Below are 25,471 nucleotides of genomic sequence, written 5' to 3' on the forward strand. Positions count from 1 at the left end.
GCGCCGCCGGCTGCACGGCTCGGCAGAGGGGCCGGCAGCCGGCGGAGGGGTGGCCTGGTCCGGTGGGCAGGCTGCGTTGTGCCGCGCCGCTCGCCTCGCCTCCGCTGTCGGCTGCCCGGGGTGCGGGCGCGGCCTGCCGCCATGTCGCTCGCACCCCTTCTCCTCGGTGGGTAGCGCGGGGAGCGGGCCGGGCGCGGAGCATCGCCCCGGCCCGACCCGACCCGACCGGCTCCCTGTCTGTTCGCAGGCGCCTTCCTGCTCTCCGGCCCCGTGCACGGGAGCGACGGCTCGGGTGAGTTGGCCGCCCTCCGCCTCCCCGCCGGGGGGATTCCCCCTCGGGCCGCGCCTCCCCGCCGGGAGGTGAGGGCTCCCGGGGACGCCCGGCCGCGGGTACCGGCTCGGCGCCTCCCGGTCGCGGCCGCCGCTTGCCGGAACGCGTGGAGGGTCCCCGCGGGGCTCGGACGGGCCGCTGCCCCCTGGGAGGGCTGCGCGGAGGCCGGCCGGGCCCCGCCATGTCGGGCTCCTCGGGGGAGGCCGCGGAGGGTGCCCGGGGGAGAGGCAGAGCAGGAGCAGCGGCGACGGGCGGCCCCGTCGAGGGCGAGCGGGGGAGCGCCTGTGCGGGCGGTGCGGGGCTCACGCCCTGCTTGCCACCCCGAGCATCCCCGGCGCGCTTCGGACCGCGGAACCGCTTAGAAGCTGTTTCAAACCCGCCCCGCCGTTGTTTTGACCTGGAGAGCGAGAGAACCCGCGCAAGGCGCCGAGCGGGGCGGGGGCCGGGCAGCGGGCACCAGCGGGGCCAGCCCGCGGGACCGGGAGCCGGCGGCGGGAGGAGCGCGGCGGCGGCAGGAGGCAGGCGGTCTGCCGGCCCCTTCCAGCGGAGCCCTTCGCCCCGGGAGGGCAGGAGCCCCGGAGCGCACCGCTGCCAGCCGCGGGCCGGGCCCGCAGAAGGTGAGTGACCGCCAGCCGTTCCGAGCGGGGTGCGGCCGGCGTTCGGAAGCGGGATCCGCTGCTCGGTCTGCGTGCAGCCGAGCTTTCGGAGAAACTCTTCTGTGACAAGCTGGTAACAGCTGTACGTCGCAGGAGCGCTATGGCTAAAAGCGGGGGGGGGGGGGGGGCGGGGGAAATGCACAGCAATAGAAAACCTACTCCCACCCCGATTCCTTTCCTTTTTGTTTTACAGGCGTGTTACAGACGAAGCGCCGACAGTCTTTTGGGAAACAAGTGAGAAGTTTTCTGTAATGCTTCCTCCCGGGGTTGCAGAAGAAGCCGCTGTAATCTGAAGGTATCCGGAATGAGCTAAAATAACATTAAGGGAATGTTGGCAAAATGGAATATCGGTACCAGGACGTGCTTGTAAAACAAAATGTGAACAGTTACTGCGAGATGCTGTCTCTTACCGTTATTCTGAGCCTAAATTCAGCAGCGTTTTGTTACTGAACTAGAAGTTTGCAGGAACTCTTAGAAAAGTGCTTAAACTTTGTTGTTCAAAGCAATGAAAGAACATCAGCGTCCCCAAAAATCTACTGTATTTAGGCTCATAACTACTCAAGGGAGATCTTAAAGGGTCTTGCAACTTTCCTCATACTCCCCCTGAAACATACAAATACCGCCGAGTTCAACAGCTCCAGTTACCACACGTGAGACTTTCATAGGGTGGGTGAACATATGGTGAGCAACCCTAAGTTGGTGAGAAAAGGGCAAGTCTCAGATTGAAAGGAACGATATAGCCCTGACCAATTTTTTTTTACATCCCATTGCCCTTGTCCAGAACAGGGTATGTACTTAAGATTACATGAATTAGTATGCAATTTGTGAACATGTTTTCCAAAACATAAACAGATATATTTCTACTAGTATGGGTTTTTTTTCTAGAGTGGATAAGGTTTGTGGGAGATAGAAAAAGCAGGCTTGTTTAAATCCTCAAGATAAAGGACTTCAAATCTTCCTGTTTTGCAGAGAAACAATACGAAATAATACAATGAGTAAGAAGGATAGTAGGGATGTGCTTCACTATTTTATGACTCATAAGGCTATCTTACTCCTAGTAATATCTGATATTTTTTTTAATAATGTACATAGGGATTTTTTTCCTTTATATAAACAAACTCTGCTTTCCCAAAGCAATGCATGGGGACTTTGTGATTAGAAAAGCTCAGATTTTGGCTAGGGATTTGATTTTTCTAGATTCTTTTAAATTAATAACTCCTGTCAAAAATTGAGAATTTTGTAGCGTAAGAGCGTAAGAAACAGGCAATCATTTCAGGGCAAATCAGAGCACATGGGATGAAGCACCAAAAAGATGGAAACAGATGGAGTGATTGAAAGCATGGTTACTGGATGGAGGTTTTGGGAGAGAAGTGAGTGTTTGCTTTTTTTCTTTTTTAGGTCAACAGTGATGGAAGACTTTCAACCCTACCTTTAAATATGGCTTAAATGAGGAAGAAATACAATCTCTTTTCTTTGTACTTCACTTTTATGGTGTACTCTGATGTAGCATGTTTCTGTGAGCCTTAAAGAGTGTGTGTCTTGACAGAGTGGGATCATGGTCATTTTGCTACAGTTCTGAAGGCCTAATTTTATGTCACATCATGTAGGTCTCTAGTCTTCACCAGAGTGCAGAACGAGTAGGAGTCTAGGACTGAATCCTTTCTTGTAAATTACAAGCTTGCCTTGCCCTCTTCCAAAAATACATGGATTTAGAGTGCTGGATCTCATAAGTATCCAGAGAAATGCCTCAACTGCTACTGCTCTTGCATACTTAAGTTATGGTGATTAAAACATATGGGTTTTATCTGAGTTACTTCAGATATAAATCTGTCTCTTTGGAGGTTTCTGCTATGATGAAGTATCTTGGATACACTAACGAAACCAACCACCTTCTTCAATTTTAATAACAATGTTACATATGAAATTCGGGAGAATAATTAGCATGCAGGCTGGCAGAGAACTATTCTATATTATCTAGTATTCAGACCTGACTAAGAAGTTTTCCTGTTTGCAATGGACTAGTTGTAGTTTTATGGGTTGGATAGCTGATGATACATTAACTAACAAGGAAGAACAAAATCCACTGCAGTTATGTCTGAAGTCTTATATTTGGTACCCAGTACTTACTGTTTTGACACTGCATCTAATATTAGGAATGTTAATCTCAGTTATAGAATTATAAGTTATAGAAATCTGTGTCTGCCTACATAGACAAAAAAAGTTGTTGCTTTTTAATTAACAGGTCATGCACTTGAAAGTGTGTGTTATTACCCCTGTGCTGGTCCAGCTGAGGTACTAACTGCAGGAGCCCCTAGCTACAGGATGTCAGCTCTGCAGTTCACACAGCAGCAACTTGCTCCCTTCCCTCGGAAGCCCCACTCTCATGGGGTAGACAAGGATCATGACAGTATTTAGGCTGCCATTGCATAAAAATCCCAGAGCTGGGCTACAATGGATTTCTGTGTTTTCATAGCCAGGGAAAACACAGCAAGATGGTGATTTGTTTTGTTTTTTTTCCATCTTCTGTGCTATGTAAAACGTTAGTCTCATGTATGACTGTAATTGGTAAGTACCGGGTAGCGAGGGAAATACAGACCCCCAAGTGATACAGGGTAATTATTGTCTTTGAAGTCTTTGGCAGGCTGTGCATACAGTCAAGTACAGACAGTAGAAATGATAGGTATTAAAACTTCCTGTGGCGTCTTGCCCTTTTAGAGGCTGGAAAAATGTTGCAGGTGCATAGCACAAGCAGTACTATGAGAGCAGAGATAACTGGTGATGCTCATTGCAGTGATTCTTCCAGGGACATCCAGCCTTCCAGCTGCTGCTTGATTCTGATGGTCTTGCTAGTTGTCACTTGGTGGATACTACTTGATTAGTGCCCAGTAATTGGCTAACACATTCGCAGAACTTTTTCATGAATGAATTGGGGGACTCAAACAGCAAAGCAAATCGACTTCTTTCAGTGTAATATCAGTAATATAGCACTTTTAAAATGGAGTTTCTAGGTGTAAGCATGGTGTTTCTACTTGGTTTTTCAGATGTTTGTTTTTAAGGAAAATGTGTAAGACTAAACATGGAGAGGATGTGAGTAGGTAAGACTGAATCCTAAGAGAAACTTCTTAATTTCTTAAGGTACTTGAGAATTGGATTAAATTACTATACAGTGTCTTGCTAGGTAAACAGCTTTTATTATTTTGAGAAGGGAAAAATGAAATAAGTATTTATGCTTTCTTTTTTCTTGCTCTGGACAATATAGACGTATTTAGCATATTTAAGTCACATATTTGTGCTGACAAATAGCCGCAAAGGCTTTTCAGGAAGATGTGATTAGGTAGTTTAATGTCATTTCATTATAGTGTTAATGAGGATTACATATACTTAAGAGTAAAACTATCTGCATGGTCTATGAACATACATGTTTGATTTATGGAGCCAGAATGAACAGACACACTTCCCTGTGCACCTCTGGCTGTAACTGTTCTGTTTGGGTCTAAAGTCAGTGAGATTTGCAGGGAGTATGATCTTTCCATCTGCTGATGAGGAACAGTGTGTGCTCCAAATACTTTCAAATAACAGCAGCTTACCTCAGGGTCAGTAAACACCATAGGGGAAGAGTGAACAGGGAAGCAGGTGAAAGACAGGTCACTGATCCCCTAAACCATACCTCCCTTGGGATATAATGCTGTGGTGTATGCACTATACATTGGCCAGGCTCTGTCAGCTCTCATCTTCATGTTGTGGAAAAGTAATGCTCCAAAGTGCATATAGAAAAGGTTCTTACACCTTCTAGTGCTCAGCAAGGAGGGTGATGGAGCACTGGAACAGGCTGCTGAGAGAGTTTGTGGATTCTCCTTCTCTGGAGATATTAAAAACCTGCCTGCATGCAGTCCTGTGCAACCTGCTCTAGGTGAACCTGCTTTGTCAGGGGGGTTGGACTAGATGATCTCCAGAGGTCCCTTCTAATCCCTACCATTCTGTGATTTTGTGATGTGCTCCTAGCAAGTTCAGAATAAATATCCAGCCACGGGTTGAACTTGTGATGGTGAATTGATGTTGATCTAAGCCAAAGCCCTAATTTGCTATCAGACCAGCTGAACGTGCTGTCCTGTGTAGTAGAAGGATGCTAGTAAAGTATCCAGGATAATGACCTCTAAGTTTCCAAAGAAAAAGCATCAATTTGCCAAGTAAAACTGTATACTGATGTAAATCTGTGCATACCTACATTGCACACATGCAAGCGCAGTGAAAGCTTGATGATGATAACCTGAGGAGCAACTTTTCAGGAAAAAAACAAAAAGGCAGAGTTTTATGTGAAAAATGCATGTCCCTCAGCTGAATAAATAACTTCTGTCTTACTGGGTGAATCAGACATTCCATGATGTAAACTTCATTGTGATGAATTGATATGAATGTTCTAGATGTTACTGTATTACTGGAGCAAGGAGATGGGTACTCCTTTTTTTTTTGTCTACTTTGGCCTCAGTAGGATTTATTGCAGGGGCTATGGGAAATGCTGCTGTCAACCTGCTTCATGAATGCTGCTGGAGAGAAGGTTCAGAGTTTTCCAAGTGATTCATAGATGTCCCATGGCTGGAGATAGCTGTGGGAACACCAGAGTCATTTAATTTCTCCCTTGGAGAGTGTCGCCCACTCCTGTGTTCCACCAGCCTGTGAAGGTCCTCCGCTTGCCCTTCTGTCTCTGCAGTAAACTTACAGATGTGAATTGCTCCCCCCCGTAATATTCTTTGGATATTATTTTAATGTTGGTTTAGTGGTGTTTGCTCATATTTTTTTTTACCCTTTCTACCTTTTTCTTCAGTTTCTTTCCCATAAATAATTTGTGTGTTCTTCCTTGTCATAACTGTACATTTGTAAGCTCCAAAGATGTCTATAGACATACTGAAGCATAAGATGAGACACTTCAATTACTAATTTCAAGTTCAAACACTGCTTAAAACTTGGAAACTGTGGAGATATTAAAAAAAAAAAAACCAACAAAACAAGCCCTTAAGAATTTCAGATCACAGGTTCTTCTTTTTTTTGTCTTTAGCTTCCACTGCTATCACTTGCTATACAAGAGGACTTGACCTTAGAAAGGAGACAGAAGATGTCCTTTGCCCAGCAGACTGTCCTCTGTGGCAATTTTATGTCTTTGGGGATGGAATTTATGCCTCTCTTTCCAGTATCTGTGGAGCTGCCATACACAGGTAAGTCAGATAATTGGCAATCAATGTGTTAAGCAAGTTTATATAGTTTTGCCACACCTTTAAACTTTAACCTTTTGACGCCATCATAATAAAGAGCTTTCTGGACTTTGGGAGACACTAACTCAATAGCAGCATCATTAGGAGAAGAGAGAACGAGGGGAAAAAAGAATGGCTAGGTGGCTTGCAAGTTATCTGAGTTGTGTTTATGTGTTCCTGAAAACTGCTTTATTAACTTTCTCTGAAATGGCACAGCAGCAGATGGACTTTCACTGTAAGATTATGTATGTGTCACTGGTAGACATGGAAGGATACAGTGTAAATTGTAAATAATTGGAGAATAAAACCAGATTCACCTTCTGACTTTCCTTTATATGACAATTTTTCTGAAATTGTTGAAATCACTTTAAGCTTCTATGCAAACAAACCTACCTGTGATTTGCCTGTGTGGTCTACAGACTATCAATTTCAATTAGTGTTAAGTTTGGGGGTTTTTTTGTTATAGCATTTCTTTTCTGACAGTTGCTTTCTGGGTGTTAGCCTGCTTAATGATCTCTTAATTAGACCAGTATCTAGCTGAATTCACTCCTGTATCAAACTGAAAACTAAAGAGTAAGAAAAATATCCCGATAACCCATGTTAAATAGATGTCATTAGAGAAGCAATAATAATTGAACAGGCGAAGGAAAACAGGCTGGCAGAAATATTGAGGTTATCTGTTTGGTTGGGGATTTTTTTAAGGAAAGACAAAGATTTAATTACTTATTTGCAAGGTAAATTCTCTTGGATCTATTTTTAATACAGAAATATTGGACAAAACCAGCTGGAGACAGTGAGATATCTATTTCAGATGCCTGTGGAAGCCAGACTGATTCCTGACTATCAGTCTACAGGGAGATTCAGACTTTGATTTCAATACTCTGAGAAAGTTTTTGGTTATTAAAGGAGAATTTTTAGCTTCATCTATTAACTGGCTGTACAATATCATACTGGTTCACTTAGACCTCTTCACAATATCCTTCCTGCCACAAAGCAGATTCAAAACTTTGTAAGGTGTTCTGACTCTTAAGACTGACATTTCAGCAACAGAAACTTGGAATAGACATGAGGAAAAGCCTAACAATAAGGATAGAGAATAGATGGCCTGGGATTTTATAGGAACTGCAACAGACAGTGCAGTTTCCAAAAACAGATAGACATCCATCTGTCTAGAATAACTAGATAGCTATAATTGACCCTATCTTGAAGCAAAAGTAAGGACTAGATCATCCTGCCCAAATTTTTCCTATTGAATTTCTGAGCATTCTATAATTAAATATTATTAGTATATTTAAAATTAAGACTTCATCATACATGCAATCTAAATTACCTGGGTTTCAAGATGTACTCTTGACATAAATCATTATATTTAGGTATCATACTACTTTAGTGACCTTTTTAATGTTCTGTTCCTATGAATGAGATTTCATTAGCATTTGTGGATTACAGTGTAAGTTATCCAGAATCCCTTCAAGCATCACTGAACTTCTTTAAAACTAGTTTAATTTAGCTTCTAGGTACATTCGTGTTAAGATATACATAAGCTACAGTTGAAACAAAAAAAAGTCACACCATCTTTATTATATTTATATATTCCAGATAACACTACTGCTGCCTTTGCAGAACGGCTGAAACTATTCTTAAAAGCTTAAGTGAAACAAAGTGTTTAAAAGAAATGGAGGAATAGTTTCTTATCCCCACACAACAGAAAGAAACTCTTTTAGAATATAATGATATGATGCTGAACTCTTAATAGAGTATTTTTTTATTTAAAAAACCCTAAAATTTTAGAGAAATAAATGACTAGAAGATAAAGGAGTAAAAATTTTTTAACATTCATCGCTTGATAATTTAAATGCCATAAAATACATATTAAGCATTTTAAATAATATTTAGAGGGCTCTCATTACTATCCAGAAACTTATTTAAAATGTCAACTAAAATCCTATAACTTTTAACAAGATTTACAAAGTTTAGGATACTTTTATAGTATTTAAACTCCTAAGTAAGGTAAAACTAAATATTTTTTTAAAAAATTGGATTTAAGGAGAAGTTTTGAGTAGAAATTCTGTCTGGAATTTCTCAAATGTCATGAAGGAGACTAAGACCTAAGGTACTATGGGGCAGCTAGAGAAAACTTGGGAGGTATTGTGGGGGTCTGCGTATTTGTTCTTAAAGCTTAAGAGTTAGTTTCAAAGATGATTATATCCCTCTGAGTTTTATTGCTAGAACAATTATTGCTTTGCTTCAATCCTTCTGCTAAAAGAATGAATGCCTCCATTCAGTTTGCTTTAAGTGTCTTCGTGAGTGTTTAAAAAATAAGTTACATTTCAGTTCTTCACTTTTCATAGTTTAAGTATATATAAAAAGTTTGTGAAAGAATGTCTGGTTCAAATGTCTTTTTTATTTAAAAAAAAAAGGTTATAGAGGAAAACTGACATTTCTTCCTGTTCTCTCTTTTCTGAGACAACATTTGTGTTTAGTGATGTAGGCATTTATTTTTAACATTCTTTTCTTTACTGGTTGCCAAAGATCTCTTTGCTTAAAGAGGAAAAAAAGCTTTTGCTATCAAGATCTTTTTTTCCAAAGGCACTTGAGACTGAGTGTTTTGAAATGTGGCGAAAGTTCCTAGGCAGTTCAACTAATCAGTGATCTTAAACCTCCCACGCCAGTGGCGATGATTTGATGGTTGGAAGTCCCACCAAGAAAGATGGTGGGGTTGGTTCCCTGGTAGCTGGGAGCTGGTGCTGCACCAGCTGCAGGACAACAGCAAGCCCCATGCAGCTAGGCTGCAAGATCTGTTTTTCTCCAGATTTGTACCTCAGAGGGAATCTCCCATTAATTTACATAATCAGGAGTTAGAAAAAGTCGAATATTGAAATGCTGGAAGTACTGGAAATGCTGAAAAGTGGAATATTAAAAAGCTAGAATACTGAAAAAGCTGAAAAACATTCACATGATCTAGACTTTTCTATATAATTCTTAGATCAGCACCAGAAAAATCAACATATTTACAAAAGGAGCTACAAGAAATAGAAGCAGCAGATACCTTCAAGATTTGCGTAGTCTTCCCCTAAGATAATCAAGCACAGGCATTTATACACCACTTAAGTACAGACTTTAGTGAAGACCTTATAAACTATGTGTATTATTGTTCTCCAGCCCAGAAGCATAGGAGCATGTTAAAATATGGATTTTTTCCATGGTCAGTGTCAATCCAAATTATACCTCTGGTGACACATGCACCCCTATTTGTAAAACCAAACTCTAACAATGTGTCTGCACAGATGTTGCAAGAACACAGAGGGCTCTAATAGCAATGAAGGGACTAAAACACACCTACCATTCTAACCTGCCTCTTCCAGTAAAGATGTACATTAATAATGCTCAAGTCTTCTGAATATCATAAATTGTAGTACAGTGTTTTGAAAAAGCAGACTACAGGTGAAAAATCTTCTATTTAGAACTGCTGTTTTTTGGAGACTGCCTTTAAGTTGGGGGCTGTTAGTCCTGCCAGCCTTTCATGTTTGGGACAGAATTTATTACGTGAGAATGTTTTGTTGGCTTTGCTCATGAATACTGGTCCTGGTAAAAAAAGGATTGCTGGAAGGAGGAGGGGCGATAGCTGTTTAATTCTCAATGAATTTCAGTGCAGGTTACAAAATCCAACAATAACATACAAAAAAACCTCCACCTTGTTGCACTGGCTAAGCTCCATATTGGTGTCAAAGTAACTCCAAGAACATATTGCTAACAACCAATTACCATAATTTGCTGTTATTCTGATATAGCTAGATACCTGCTTTGAGAATGTTGGAAATTTCTTCCAAATAACTGAAACAATTGCATCTAGTTTACAACTAGGCATGCCCTAGATTTCATTGCACGGTGAGTGCTAAACCTTAAGCACTGCTGAGTGCCAGGCCTGTGCCGCTGCGGTGACTGTTGCTCTTACGTGAAGCACAGTCGAACAACTATCCACTTAACTGAAAATGATTGTGTGAGCATGGGTCAGTTCTCCCCTCATGTACATTCCAGTTTGTGTGCTGCATCCAAACTGAGGCCCGATTCCTTAATTTTATATAAACTAAATAATGTTTCTTCCTATGACTAGTTCCATTACTAAGGCAATTATCAATGCAATAAAATACTATCTAGTGCCTGTAAAGAATTTAGTAGAATTCAGCTATGAATAGTTCTGTATACTACAGATGAATAAGCTTTCTGGCTGTTTTAGTTTGTTATATTTGGCTTTTTCTGTCCTTTTTTTATGTATAATTACTCTCAGGAAGCAGAATATTTATTTAATATTGTTCTTTTCTGGGCAGGAGAATAAAAGATTTATTTGTTGGGGGAAGAATGGAGAACCTCCTACCAGGCTGACACTATGCAGGCATGAAGAACTGAGTTAAATCTACCATTGAGTGATTAATTGGATTAATAATCAGAAGGTCAAATGAACGACTAGGTTCTCAGCTTGTGTAGTTCTGTTCTAGTGCCAATTCCACTAAATAGAGACCTAGCCCAAGGGAGTAGTGTTTAGATGTGAAATAGGTTTTTTTCATATCCTTCCTAGCTAGTCACAGGGTGGAACCATTTCTAATTAAACACTGGCGTCACAGAACTCAAGTGTAACAAAAGCATACCATGGTATTGCCAAGCTGGCCACAGTGACCACACGCACAGATGATGGCCCCTGAGCTGCCCTAGAGTTTGCTAGAAGAATATTGACCGAGGTTGTCTGGCCAGAGGGATTTCTGAGCACCTGTAGATCCCCTGGGAAACTTTGGTATGGTGCCTGCTTCTGCTGCGGAGCCTTCTTTCCTGCCAAAAGCAACAGGAGTGCAGAGGAGACAGCAAAAGCACAGGCTAGGGGGCCAGGGGATGCTGGCATGAGCCCCTGAGCAGCTCTGTGTCAGTGATGGAAGGCAATCGGGCAGAAGTAGGAGGCTGCAGTTTGGAGAAGGGGCGGATGCTCTTTGGAGTGATGGAGAAAGGTGAATGATGTGGAAGGAGTTTGATGCAGCTGCTGACAGTAGGAAGGAAAGATGGGAACTCGGGTAATTCAGCTGTCTTAAGTCCCTGAGGATAAGTGTTTTCTCCCAAGGACCTTATAGGGAATGGCAGCTGCTATCACAGCCAGCACTCTTAGCAACGGGAACAGGAACCTTCAGGACAAAATTATGCTCTTGGATAGCCTGGCAGGCCTTCATCTTTCTGCTCGCTCTCTTCTGCTGAAAAAAGCAGATAGCCTACCTACAGGCATTTAGGATGAGCATAATGATTAGCATAAAAACATACCATGTGAGTTTCTGAGCAAGCATTTTACTTCTTGATGGCAAGACTAAGTCTGCTCAATGTGTACTTCGTTTAACAGCCCAGTTGCTGCTTTGCTGCCCTTGGGCTTAGGGCCTTTCCTTAGTGTAGAACTCTTAGTCTGTGTTCATATCTATTTCTCTTCACTCTTTAATGTTATTACACACCAGGGGGGAAAACAATCTTTGTGTATTTCACTGACAATGTTTTGTTATCTTTAGACAATTTTATCTAGCTGATCCTTACCCTACACTTAGAATTTAAGCCTGTTTAAGGAAATCTTCTTGGCTTCATCTCCAACATTTTTAAACAAGTCAGTAGCTTGTAAGTGTGCTGCAATAAGTGCTCTCTCCATCAGCCAAATCTGCCAAAACTATTACAAATTCTAAGAAACAATGGAAAATTTACCCAGAGGAAAAAGATTTTTCAAAAGGTGAAAATCTTGTTTCCTCTTTCTTTTAACAGGAGATGTTATTTCATCTTTCTACTGCTGTGTTTAAGATTACTGACTGCAGTTACATCTGTCAGGGTCATCTCCCATGGCTGGAAAAGTCTCTGTTGTACAGGCATCAGTTTTGATGTGCAGGCTCCTTGAAAAATTGAAATATCTTCAAAATTCAGCAAAGACAAGCCAGCCCTGTGTGTCTTTTTCTGAGAGGGCAGCTAAACAATTCTTGCACTTTACTTGGAGGAGATGCATGAGGCTTTAAAAAACTTCAATCCCATCTGCTTGTATACCTCAATTCAGATTTTTAAGTATGTTTTAGATTAAATTCCTATATTTCATAAGACCTTGGCCAGTATATTTTCTCCCATGAGCTATTGTGCGGTGAGGTACTGGATTGCTTCCTCGTGTATCTGCTTTTCTGTTTAATTTGTGTGCGTTTTTGAGTTAAAAATACCACTTAGGTATAAATTACAATTTGTTATTAACAGTGAAGCTAGGCAAGAGAATGGACTCAGCTTTATATAAAGTTGCTGCCAAGCAGCCCTGGCAGTAGCATGAAACATAGTGAGTGAGAAGTGAAAGCTGTTCCTGGAAAATCTGCAGAGTTCCAGTTTAATCAAAACAGCTGTGGCATGCAAGTCAATCACACAGGAGCAAAGAACAGTAGTGAAAATCAAAGCAGATGGTAATAACATAGATCATTCTGAGGAAATGCATAGGCACTTCTTCACTGTTTAAATATCACTGCAGATCTACACAAGATGATCAAGATCTCCCTTTTGAAGTCAATTGTAAATGACCGCAGAAAGGAATTTACCAGTCTCTTTCAGAATACAAAGGCAGACTGACAATATGGTTTATTCCGCGTCGGCATATATGAGCACGCACTCTGAGTAAACTTGCTGGAAGAAACATCCCAAGTAAAAACAATGAGACTGTAAAAGGTGGCTTAAACAGTTGTTAATTTCCCTACAGAACAAAATATCAAGAAAAGAGGAATAACTTCTATAAAGCTATCATTCATGTTTTATCCGCATCTAATATCAGCGCCCCACTTGCATTTAAAATAGCAGAGCTGTCATATGGAAATAGTGTATCTTCAGATGGCAGTTGAGCTTTATGACTTGTGATGAAGTACATGATCAAATGTTTTCAATAAATAGATAAGGAGCAAATAAATATACTTTGGTTTCAGTGGAAAGCTTCTGAATTTGATGGAGACTATCTAGATTTTTAATTTTTTCCCCAGAATGATTACATGGCAATCAAAATTAAAAGACCAATAGACAAAATAGAACACTAAAGACGCAACTGGTCACACTGTGACTAAAATAAGCTGAAATAATGTCTTCCAGGAATAATTCTTAGGCTGAGCTTTCAGTGCTAATGTGTTCCTGAGTTTAATTCAGCCTGCACTCAAAGTTGCAAGTGCACAACAAAGGAAGGGGGAAGAGATTCTAAGCTCTTCTTGAGAGCTAACATGGGCATAGATCAGGTTTGCTGATGCAAGCCCAAAGTAGCTTCACTAAGCTTACGTGTATAAACTTAAACTAGAAACTGTTCCAATTAAACACATATATTCTATTTCTGACACATTTCCTTATCCATTAAGACTGAGACACTAGTGAAGGCTTGAATGCCAAAGAGAACTAGGTACTGGAGAAGAAGATTATGTTCTAATTAGACTGAAATATTCTAAATACTTTGATATGTTATTTTTTGCAAAGGTATTTTTTGATATAACTGAATTTTTCTGTCATTTAAAAATAACCAGTTAAAGGCTCTGGTCTAGTTTTTCTCTCACTGTTTTTTAAAGAACTTTAAAGTGTTGTTTGTATTTGCCAACTGCATAATCTGATTTTAAACTCATTCAGGGTAACTTTAGTAAAGCTTCTCTGTATATATACTGTATACAGTATTCCTAGGTAAGAAATTATCTGTCTATTTTGATATTATCATAATCCTTTAAGCTACAAGAATTAAATATATATAACCACAGTTCAATTTAGAAACACAGATCACGTTTGTGAATGAGGAATGTATTTTAACAATAGTCCACAAGGAGATTTATGTGGAAACTGCCTTTGCCACAGATACCCAGACCTCATATTACCAGACATATATGCAAGGTTTTCTGAATTCTAGTCTTAACTATTCTACTTTTGCAATGATTTAAATCACATTAGGACAGAACCTCTTTTCAAGAAGGAAGCCAAACAAGTAGGAAAGATAAACACAAAGGTGCACAGTGCTACGTTTAAATAGTCTTGAAATGGTTGTTTGTCTCCCACAGTACTGTACCTGCCCAGGTACTACAAAGCATCAAGCTTTGACTCCCTCTTGGAGAAGCTCAGCATTGAATTTTGGCCTCTAAAAATAGCGACTGTTCTTTCAGTAGCACATAAAAAGAGATCTGAACACTTCTAGTGCCTATTATTGCTACTTGAGGTATCAAAATGCAACCAACTAAAACAGCCTCATTGCCTGCAAAAATAGTGAAGTTGTCTTTTGGCTGCTTTTAACTCTGACATTTCCTGAATGCATACATCTGTTGTCCTGCTGGGTGTTCACACAATCCCCAGTCCATAAGGAGCAGCAAGGTTTCCAAACTAGCTATTCCTTCATTGGTCTCAGATGGCGGGACAGATCTAGTAGGCAATCTCAAAACCTGTTTGTTGAATCATGAATTGAAACTCAATAAGGGAACAATGACAGTGGCCTTCTCTAAGAACTAGGCTTTCACCTCTAAAAACTTGTCTGGGGTCTGGGTATTTTACATTCAATTCTCTTCTCAGTTTTGGAAAACTTTCTCCGTAAATTTTTCTACAAGTTTTCGTGTCGTTTCTGAACTGACCCTTCTAGTAAGGCATTGTGGAGTATAATAGTCTTATAATACTGAATATGACTTTATAAGATATTTTAATCAGTAAGCTTCTTGGTATTTGTTCTGAGGTTTTTTTTTAATTAATCCTTTATAACTGTATATTAAGAATGCATTGCAGTATGCTTAAACTAATGAGGATAGCTATGACTTGTTAACTATTACCTAAGTATTCCAAATTCTGAAGCTGCAATTTGGTGTATTACTCTGCACCTCTGTCAGTGAATATTACACAGCTGAATTGCACCTGCTGTTGATATGGTATTTCCAAGCCTAGAGTGAAAGCAGTCCGGAATCTTACATGGAATCAGTTAGTAACTTGCATTTAGTTATTTCATTCATTTCAGATTTCACATTTAATGATTACTACACATGAATAAGAAGAATAAGATGCTTTGGGCTCTGTTCTTATAATTCTCAGTAATCTGATGGCTGCTGTCAATACTGCCTACCCTTCCTGACTTCAGACTGTAGTTGCATAACAAGACATCCTACATATCCATTACCACCATAAGGAGCAATTTTTCTTTTCACTTTTCTTAGCTTTGGTCATGTTGTAGCTAGGCATAACAAATTTTGGTTCAGTCACAAATATTCATGAGGCATAATGAGCTCAAATATGTTTTACTGGAGCTCTTTCCTTTAGGAATTGATATGGCCTTGAAATATCACGCTTCTGCATCAGTCTGAACACTGCCAGAATTTTAGAATTTCCTGACTTTTTTTTTTCCTAAGTCCGTGTGGCATTCTGGAGAATAGTTTCTTTCAAAAGACTTTTTCAGCAATTTACAGCTTGTTTTAGCCTGAACACAGCCACCTACCTATATGGCATCTTTTTCAGGAGGCTAGTGTCCTATGTACTAATAATGGTATAATTGTATTGTATTCTCTTGCAATTAAAATGTCTGATTTATAACAATTCCTTTTGTATCTCAGGGGGGTGATCACCAATGCAGGAGGAGCTGTAAGGGTACAGACTCTCCCAGGACAGGAAAACTACCCTGCTGTAAATGCCAACGGGATCCAGTCTCAGGTGCTCGCTAGATGGGCTTCGTCTTTCTCAGTGACTCGTAGGTGGATCACGCTTATTATTTTGCGAACTATATTTGAAATATTAGCAGAACTCTAGGAAACTTCTTCAGTGTTCCTGTATGCATAAAAAAATGTGACTGCTATCTGAAGTATAGTAACGAAAGTTTTCCCTTTAACTCATTATTTTGCCTTCATTTTTCCACAATTTTCCTGAAGTACTATTCCAGCTAGACCAGCTAGTCTGTAGCAGAAGCTGATACATAAAAACAGATTGCAGTTATTTAGAATATAATGACATGATACCAGGCAGTTGACAGTGCAGTTCCACGAGAGTTTAAGCTGATCTAAGTCAGTGCTTTGATCCTGCTGTTGCAGTCCTGTTTGCCTACGAATTCCAGCCCGTATAGTTTTATCCCTTCTCTCCCCCTGCCTGCCTTCGTGCAGGCAGTGGCACTTGCCAGGCCCTTCAAAGATCTTGTGCAGCATTACCTGCAAACAGAACACCGACCCTCCAAAAATAGGAATAATGTCGTTAGATGTGATGTTGTCATTAAGCAGATACTGAGCCTGATTGCAAACCAGTTATTGTGCCCAGTCACCTGAGTGAGGTTAAACCACACTCGTAAAAATGTATAAAGAAGCCTACTGGTTATACATGTTGTTGTGGTTTCAAAAATGTTGAAGTGTATGTGTTTTCTGGTATATTCTTTCAAAGTTTGGGAAACAGATCTCCCTAGTCTGTTCTTATTGTTTACACAGATAAAATTTAGCCAACTATCTCTAAGATAATAGTAATCCTTGTGTAGTGTCCATTGCTAATTAATAGCTAAGAACTTGGAATTTCAGGTGCTTTTGGTGAGGGTGAGAGTGAAATCCACTTCTACAGATTAAGTCCCGAATTTATCTGCTAGAAATAATGGCTACCGCAGCTCAAAACTTCTTGTCAATAAGATATGCTGTAATTACTCATCAGCTGCTCTTGTTTCAAATGCAGAAGCTCAGAGGAGAAGTTCATTACCTGTAAAGCAAGCAGTGCAATACCAGATTACACCAAAGATATGTCTAGGTTGTGTCCTACTCCCAGAGTAGCTAATGGCAGATGATGAAGAAAGGTTATTGGAAATACAATATTCTTCAAGCATTTGCAATTTCGTCTACATACACTAAAATACAGTACATGTATTCTTCCACTATTTTAACAGGTACCAAGAACACTGCGCTTGAAGCAGTTGGACGATCAGTATCAACAGCACGTCCTTCTACAGGTACGAGATCTCTGCCACAAGGGAAGCCTCCTGTGATAAAATGTGCTGCAGTGCGTGAATCAACTGGCTAAAATACCATGTTTCATAGGAGTAATTTATTTTCAAAGAAGAAAACATATACAATACTTGTTTTTGCAGTATATCTTCCATCAGCAGAAGGAGGAATCATTGGTAACTGGGCAAATTTATTCTGATTTCAGTAGTGTTCATGTAAATTAAAAAAAACCAACTTGAATTAATTTGGACAACTAACACAGGATAAGACATCATACATAAGGGAAGGAAAGAGTCCATGAGCTCTTGGGATATTCATTCCTATTAAGTAACAGAGAAGACAAAGTATTCCTTCTTACAAAGCTACTCATCTGAGTGCTGTCGGGAATTACATAGCAGAAATTTAGATGTTACAGGAATTTCTCCACAGAAAATGCTGCCAGTAAAAGGCTAGATCAGTTTTTATGAAAGTTAGTGCTATGCAAATACAGGATTTGGATTTTGTTTGGGAATAGACCATTTGCTTTACAGTTTAAGTCACAGTTTGCTTCCAAAACAGTAAAACTGTGCACTGTACAGATTGCTAACTGAGAAATGGTAGCACTTGGGCTGGTGAGCTACAGCAAAGCACTTGGCTTTCCGCGTTTCAGAAATCAGCTAGGCAGGGGTAGAAAGGAAAGTTAAACTGTTTAATTTGAAAAAGAATACTCTCTGAGGAGCAAAGCAGTAGTAGTGCGAGTTTAATAATTAAACCAATTGACAGTTCTTACTGCAGGTAGATTGCAATGTAATTCTTGGAGTCTGAGCTTTTTCTGGTTCAATTCTGGCTGTATGTCTTGTTGTTCTTAAATGATCCGTGCTGTTTCCTTCACTGAAGGTAAAAGACCTAAGAAGCCACTTGATAAAAAGGCTGGAAACAAAGGTAGGAACCCACAGATTTAACTTTTGCAAAGCAAAATCCTAACATTTACTTGGTGTTAAGTTAGTCTAATTATGTTGGATATTCACAGACTGTAAAGCTGATATTGCATTTCTCATTGATGGAAGTTACAACATCGGCCAACGTAGATTTAATTTGCAGAAAAACTTTGTTGGAAAAGTAGCTGTGATGTTGGGAATTGGAACAGAAGGGCCTCATGTTGGAGTTGTACAAGCCAGGTAAGAATGGATTACTGAGTGATTAATACGAGAAATTAATTAAAGTATCACTACCTGTTTTGCAGAATAGTATTCACTCAGTGATGGCAAAGGAGTAGCAAGAGAAGACAAATGCTTTCCAGCTGTAGCACTGTTTGCTGTGTGCTACATGGAGATGTCCATGTGAGAAGATGTGAAAAATTTTATCATCTTCTGCCTCTGTGATACTTGATATTTGGATAGAGCGAGCAGAATATTCTCTGGACTTTCTGCAGCCTCTCTGATGCTGACACTTTTGTAGCTCATCTTAGTAAAACAGCAGAAAACACTCTGAAAGGAGAGAGGACTTCTTTAAAAAATTGTAGAGAGAGAATTGTCACATATTGCTATGCACATGCACCATTTTAACAGTTATTCTGCCATGAGATTCAGCACAGTAGACCAAGTGATTCTGATGCAGGATCAGGCCATTTATTTGTAGCAGCAGCTCCCTGACCTGCAGGTGCTTATCTTTGTACTCTTTATATGGCAAAGATAACCTCATTTCTTTGTGTTTCCTACTGTAAAACAAAAGTGAAATCTTGAAACTTAGCGTAGCTAAAACCTGTCATTTCTCAAATTGAGTCAGCAGCTAATATAACTTAAGACTTCTCAAGTTAAATAACTAAAACTGCATTTTACAGGAATTTTTTATAAAGAAGGTATTTCTCATATTAATAGTAGAAAATCTGCCAATTTTCAATTACACAAATACATTTAGTTTAACATCTGGCATGTTCATTTTTTTTTTTCCTGTCTGTATTTTCAACCTAATGTTTTCAGCTGCCTGATAAGCCTAAGAATGAGTCTGTTCTTAATTAACCCACCCAGGTAAATAATTCTTGTTTCTAAGGATTGTGAGAATTATTAAGCAAGGAGAATACTTCCATTTTAGTAATTCGGAATACAGAAAAGAGTGTATATGACCAAGAACAAAATTATTCAAATTGTATTTTAACTTGTTAATGCCATAGCGGTATGAAAAATGAACTACATACTTCATTACTCTGTTTAATTTTTCCACAGTGAACACCCAAAAATTGAATTCTATCTGAAAAACTTCACTGCTGCAAAAGAAGTTTTGTTTGCCATAAAGGAATTAGGGTTCAGAGGAGGCAATTCTAATACGGGTCAGTTCATAGTTCCGTGCAAATAGAAATTACTTCTTTACATGTTTTTATATATGTATATGTATTTATATATTTATATATATGTGTGTGTGTATCTACTGAAGTTCTTGTACTTCATTTAGGTAAGAAAGTGTTTTAGATGCCATGCTCATTTTAGTCAGGTTCAATATTTTTCCACTAGAACATTGCCACATCTTACGTTTCATTTGCAGATGTTAGAGTAGCTCATTACACATTTGAGTTGAAGTGCAAATATCACTTCCTGTGTTTAAACAGTAATGAGTTTTTCACTGGTAACAGACTGATACCTTGAGACACGTTCACATCTAAAAGGCTTAGTTTTTCTTCTTGAGTGGCTAATGAAAGAGTTAAAATAAACTCAGAATAAGTAGTAAGTGGTTGGGAAGAGATGTTTGCCAACTGGGCGAACTGAGTGTTCCAAATACGTTGCATTTCACAAGTTAAATTTAGGTAGGTCCTCAACTTTCTTCCTTCCAATCCATTTGGCAGGCACTAACGTAGCTACTTCCTAGTACCAAACTAGACCTGTGGGTGAAAAAAACGTCAGTGAGTTCTTCCTCACCTTTACCTGTGGATTTTTTTTTGTGGGGGTGGCTTAGCTTTGTTTTTTTGGAGGGTTTTGTGTGGTTGGTTTTTAACTTACGGGTTGCTCAAGCTTCTTTATTATCATATTTCCTGGGATGCTATTTTGCTTTTACACTAGGTGAGAACTGTAATCATAACAGAAGTCCAGCATAATTTCATACAGGGAACTGGTACCAAAACATAGTCACATTTGTTCTTCATATTCTTTTTCTCTTCAAAACTAGGGAAAGCTTTGAAGCACACAGCTCAGAAATTCTTCACTTTGGAAAACGGAGCACGCAAAGGAATTCCCAAGATCATTGTGGTGTTCCTAGATGGCTGGCCCTCAGATGATACAGAAGAAGCTGGCATAGTGGCCAGAGAATTTGGAGTCAATGTATTCATTGTATCTGTAGCAAAACCCACAACAGAGGAGCTGGGAATGGTACAAGACATTGGTTTTATTGATAAAGTAAGAGAAAAGAATATCATTATACATTTTTCAGTCATGGATATGATTCTAGAGAATTTACTTCATGCTAAAATTCTATTGAAATAATTCTTAATATTTTATATATAAGTATCTCCAAAAAGCCAATGAAATTATCCCTGCTAATAAGTGGTTTAAAAGAATCACACTAGGAAACCTACAGAAGCACTGGGGTTTTTTCCTGCTACAGGGGCTACACAAACGGTACCAAAGTGCTATCGCTGTCCTCCCAGTTCAGAGTCTTGGTCAAGTTGTAGCTCCTGGACTTTGTGATTACACAGAGATTCTCAGAGTAGGAGCATCCCCTGTCCTAGGTATGGTTAAATGCATCGTAGGCAATGAAACACAGCTCTCATCTCCTATGCTAAAGTGGCAGGCAGGGAGGCATATCTTTCAGTACCTGTTCTCTGGATGATTATTTACTTACTTTTACTACAAACAGGACAGAAAAGACTGGAAAAAAAAAACAACCACCACATCCTAACAAGTTGACATGCAAGCCGTTCATCTTGGATGAAAAGTTTTGAATTTTACTCTGTACAAGTTAGCGTAAGAATTCAGACACAGATGACCTGCTCTCACTTGAGCTTTCTAATCACTAGGTCTTTACTTACTCTCCAGAGAGAAAACCTTTCATTTTCTACAAGGACATTTTATATGTCTAATTTCAGCAGAAATTCCATAGCTCAGAGCATGAACAGAATGAAGCACTACAGCTCTGCTGCTTCTAGTCACAAGACAGCTTGCTGCTGATCCCGGCGGTATTGCAGGCAGGTCCAACTCCTATGTACTTGTAGGCACAGAAAGACACAGCCTGAGGCAACCGGGGTCTTCCCTCCCCTTCTGCATTTTGATCTTAGCCAAATTAGTTATCACCTTGGAGAACCGATTTTAAATTTAACCCCTTTCTCAATTACCTTGCACTTTATATGCACCTTATAGAAGCCAGAGGAAAAAGAAATGTTACTTTGAATGACCTGGAGCTATGTTTCTATCCAATGGTATGTCTGTATTTATGGCATTACAGATTAAAAAAATAAAGGGTTTACTAAGTTCAAAGGGCAGACACAGAGACTAATTTTCAGCATATAAGCAAAAATACAGAACTTTCAATCCTTTAGATATTCAGTAGCATGACTTAGTTGACTTTCAAAAACCATAATTTCCAGTTTCTACAGTTGTTATGAATAAAGTTAAATTATTTGAAATTTCCAGAGGTGAAGGGGCAGAGTTGACTTTATTATTGAATAAAATAAGCTATATTATAGCTTTCACCGACTTCAATTGCAGGTATTTGAGCTCAATTTCTTCAAAAACAATCAAGCAAAAAACCCAACCCAAACTCCCACCATCAGGCTCCATTTCTAACCTAACTTTGAAAGAAAATCACATGGGTGTCTGACTATTATCTGTTTAGCTACTGTGTCAGTATTCACCTGTTGACTTTCTGTTTTCAAACAGGCTGTCTGTCGAAACAACGGCTTCTTCTCTTACCAAATGCCCACCTGGTTTGGTACTACCAAATACGTGAAACCTCTTGTCCAAAAATTGTGTTCACATGAGCAGATGTTATGTAGCAAGACATGCTACAACTCCGTCAACATTGGTTTCTTGATAGATGGTTCCAGCAGTGTTGGAGACAGCAACTTCCGCCTTGTGCTTGAATTCATCAGCAACGTTGCAAAGGCTTTTGAGATCTCTGACATTGGTTCCAAGATTGCAGCTGTGCAGTTCACCTATGACCAGCGTACTGAGTTCAGCTTCACAGACTACACCACAAAAGAAAAGGTCCTCTCGGCTATCCGGAACATTCGCTACATGAGTGGTGGCACTGCTACTGGTGACGCCATTTCTTTCACAACCAGAAATGTGTTTGGGCCAATGAAGGATGGACCTAACAAAAATTTCCTCATTGTTTTGACTGACGGTCAGTCTTACGATGATGTCAGAGGACCTGCTGCTGCTGCACAAAAAGCAGGTAAATGCAGTATCTTTAAATGCAATGGAATTTAATTAACCCTGTTTATGCTGCACTGTAAATGTCAAGATTTTAAATTAAGTTTGCAAATACAGCCCCAGTGAGTGAATCAAGTATCCATACCTGTTTTAAATTCAGGAAAACGTGAGATCTAAGGAACTGTTTTCCATCAGCACTGTAGAGGCAGGTAAAGGTGGACTCACTCATGTCAACTTAGTTAAAAATGTACACCCAGTCTTATTTTCTTGAACAAGAGACAAATTAGTAGATTAAAAATAAGGACCCAAGTAGTGAAGCTCAAACCAATGAAGCCATCCAATACAACATTACTGCTGCATCATCATCTAAGAAGGAAATAAACAGTTTTGGCCAAAAAGCTTATTGGGCTGCTGATGCTTGAAAGCACTAAGCATACACAGAGGATCCAAATTTATTTTCAGAATAGTTTCACACAGTGTTACTTGTGTTTCAAGACTGACATTGTAACTGCTACATTCATCTATAAAAACAACTAAGACACTAGCTCTTAAGGTACCCCATATTTCCTTCAGGCTTCTTACTGAGACAAATCTGCTAATTCCTGATATTTAGTGGCAAAACCTAATCAACTTTGACAGACTGCAGGTATTGAAACATGCTTTTCCGATACAGATTAATTCATGGATGTAGAAATGGTTGGTTTTCTTGTATCCGTAGGCAAAATGGTCTTAACTACTTTTTTTTTTTCTTACTGTACTATTACATTGTAGGAATAACAGTCTTCTCTGTTGGTGTTGCCTGGGCACCTCTGGATGATCTGAAAGACATGGCTTCTGAACCAAGAGAATCTCATACTTTCTTCACTAGGGAGTTCACAGGATTGGAGCAGATGGTTCCTGACATTATTAGAGGCATCTGTAAAGATTTTTTGGACTCTAGACAATAAAACAAAAATCTGCTGTTGGATGTTACTACTTTGAAATGAAAAATCATGAAATTGAAATGGTCTCTCTAAAGTACAGGTGTTTTGTTCTTATATATACTATCATAATGCAAGGGGAGAAGAAGGGCTGCTTTTTGTTTCTGTAGTCAGTCAAGGATTCTTGTGAGCTTGTTAGAAATTGTACTTAGTACTGGAATGCAGAATTTGGCGAACAGCTATTATTTTTGATACGTATAGAATATCCCCGAGTTTAAAGCTACGCATATCATGCACTTAAGGCTATGAGATATCAGCAGAGGAAACAATACAGCTCTGACATGTTTGCTGTCACTTGCTAGATGTCTTCTTATGAGTTAAAACTAATATCATTTTAAATACACAGTACTATCCTCTATAAGCCTTCTGTAGCTTACAATTCTGTATCTTTTCAAGGAGTTCTGCTGATAGTGTGTAGTACTTCCACTGCTTCAATTGCACAACATCCATTATTGCCAGGCAGTTTAAGAAAAGGTATGGCAGATTGTAGCTAAACGGTATTTTTCCTAGTTGAGTTTTTGCTGTTGTGAATGATACTGCCATTGGGTTGGCAAAGTTGACATCAAAAGACATTTAACTTCTACCCACAGATTTCTGTGGATCTGTGTTGTTCAGTTCTTTTGGCACAATTTTTGAAAGGTATTTAAGGCACAGTAGTTCTTTTTGAGGATCTGGATCCTAACATATTAGCTGATAATACTACTTCCTACACCACTGAAGTCAACAGTGATATTCTTAATATATCTGATAACTGGATTTTTTTCCTGTCTACTGCCTTGTTATTGGCTAGACAGTTAAAGACAGGAATCTTGGGCAAAGAAATTCAATTACACCACAAACTGGGACTTCAAAGCATTCAAATTCAAATCCAAAAGTATCTCAAACCTTGAAACCTAACTGATTTATATCAGATTACATGGTTAGAAAAGAGGATAGCAGGCAGACATGTGAGTGGGATTCAGTAGCTCACAGAATAACAACTTTCTAATGCTAGTAAAAACATCTTTAAAGATGTGTGAGGTTCTCTGAAGATGAAAGAATAGTTTTCATGAAAAAAGGCTTTCATTACATACCTTGTAATGTGTTGATATTTTTATACCTTCATGCATGTGATTAAAATGACGCAATATTTCACTAAGTTATTGCAAATTCCTGGAGTGAATAACAGACTTCAAGTATTCTTTAGAAAAGAAAGTTTTTTGCAAGTAAAATATACAGTAGAAAACAAAACAGCACTTTCCCTATCAATTTAGGGTTTCCCTTTATTCATCCCTTCCCCGCTATTGATTGTAAAATTCATAGTAGTTATGGACTGGCACAGAAGGTATTCTATTCATCAGGCTTTTGTTGTGCATTTTTTTTAATAACTTATGACTGGCTATACATTACACTAAACATGAATGGCAAAGATGCCTTGTATTTTTCTATTAATTGTTATCCTTAATTTTGTTATGTGTTTATAGATAAGAGTATTCAGCTATTGCTGTATAAATTCATATGCAATATCAACTTTGTGCAAATGTTTAATTCCTTTAGTTTATAAACTTTTTATAGAAATATATATTGCAAGAAAACTGAGACTGCTGCTATCTGAATATCCGGTAATATAAAAGTCTTTTTATGATGAACCTCATATAGTATAGCTTGATTAAGTTGCATCTGATGCTTCCTAATGGTCTGCATTATCTTAAATCCCAATTTGTGAAAGAAAAATTCCTAAATCATCCTCAAATCGCAAGGATACTATTTATGCGAACATTTTACTTTGAATGAGTCAATGTCAAAGTTTTAGTCATTGTCTGTACTAGGTATGATGCTAGTTGAGTCTTCTTAATGTAAATTGCACACCAGCTAGTAGAATCACATTTATCCTCCCACTTAGTTTTTACTACTGCAAAGGAGGCAGCAGCTTTACTCATTCATTCACCAAGCAAAAAGCAGGTCTGGATCTCTGTGACACTGAAACCTGCAGAGCTAAACATCCC

The 25,471-nt window shown here is 39.3% G+C and overlaps 1 protein-coding gene across 1 annotated transcript; it reads left to right on the top strand.

Moving 5' to 3' along the window:
* Window positions 1-25,060, top strand: COCH (cochlin). Its single transcript, XM_075426238.1, has 11 exons — window positions 1-166; window positions 248-292; window positions 6,041-6,197; window positions 15,815-15,948; window positions 17,113-17,175; window positions 18,047-18,091; window positions 18,180-18,327; window positions 19,372-19,475; window positions 20,306-20,532; window positions 22,012-22,528; window positions 23,278-25,060. The coding sequence occupies exons 1-11, from the start codon at window positions 142-144 to the stop codon at window positions 23,451-23,453; spliced, it is 1,641 nt and encodes a 546-aa protein (XP_075282353.1). The 5' UTR covers window positions 1-141; the 3' UTR covers window positions 23,454-25,060.
* The last annotated feature ends 411 nt before the right edge of the window (window positions 25,061-25,471 follow it).

Source organism: Opisthocomus hoazin, chromosome 7 (assembly GCF_030867145.1).
Source record: "Opisthocomus hoazin isolate bOpiHoa1 chromosome 7, bOpiHoa1.hap1, whole genome shotgun sequence".
Taxonomy (NCBI): domain Eukaryota; kingdom Metazoa; phylum Chordata; class Aves; order Opisthocomiformes; family Opisthocomidae; genus Opisthocomus; species Opisthocomus hoazin.

Bases quoted from the DNA above. Each gene is read 5' to 3' on its own strand.
- COCH (XM_075426238.1), top strand. From the start codon at position 142: ATGTCGCTCGCACCCCTTCTCCTCG. The intron at 17,176-18,046 runs GTACGAGATCTC...CCTTCACTGAAG, and splicing joins AACAGCACGTCCTTCTACAG to GTAAAAGACCTAAGAAGCCA. The intron at 20,533-22,011 runs GTAAGAGAAAAG...GTTTTCAAACAG, and splicing joins ACATTGGTTTTATTGATAAA to GCTGTCTGTCGAAACAACGG.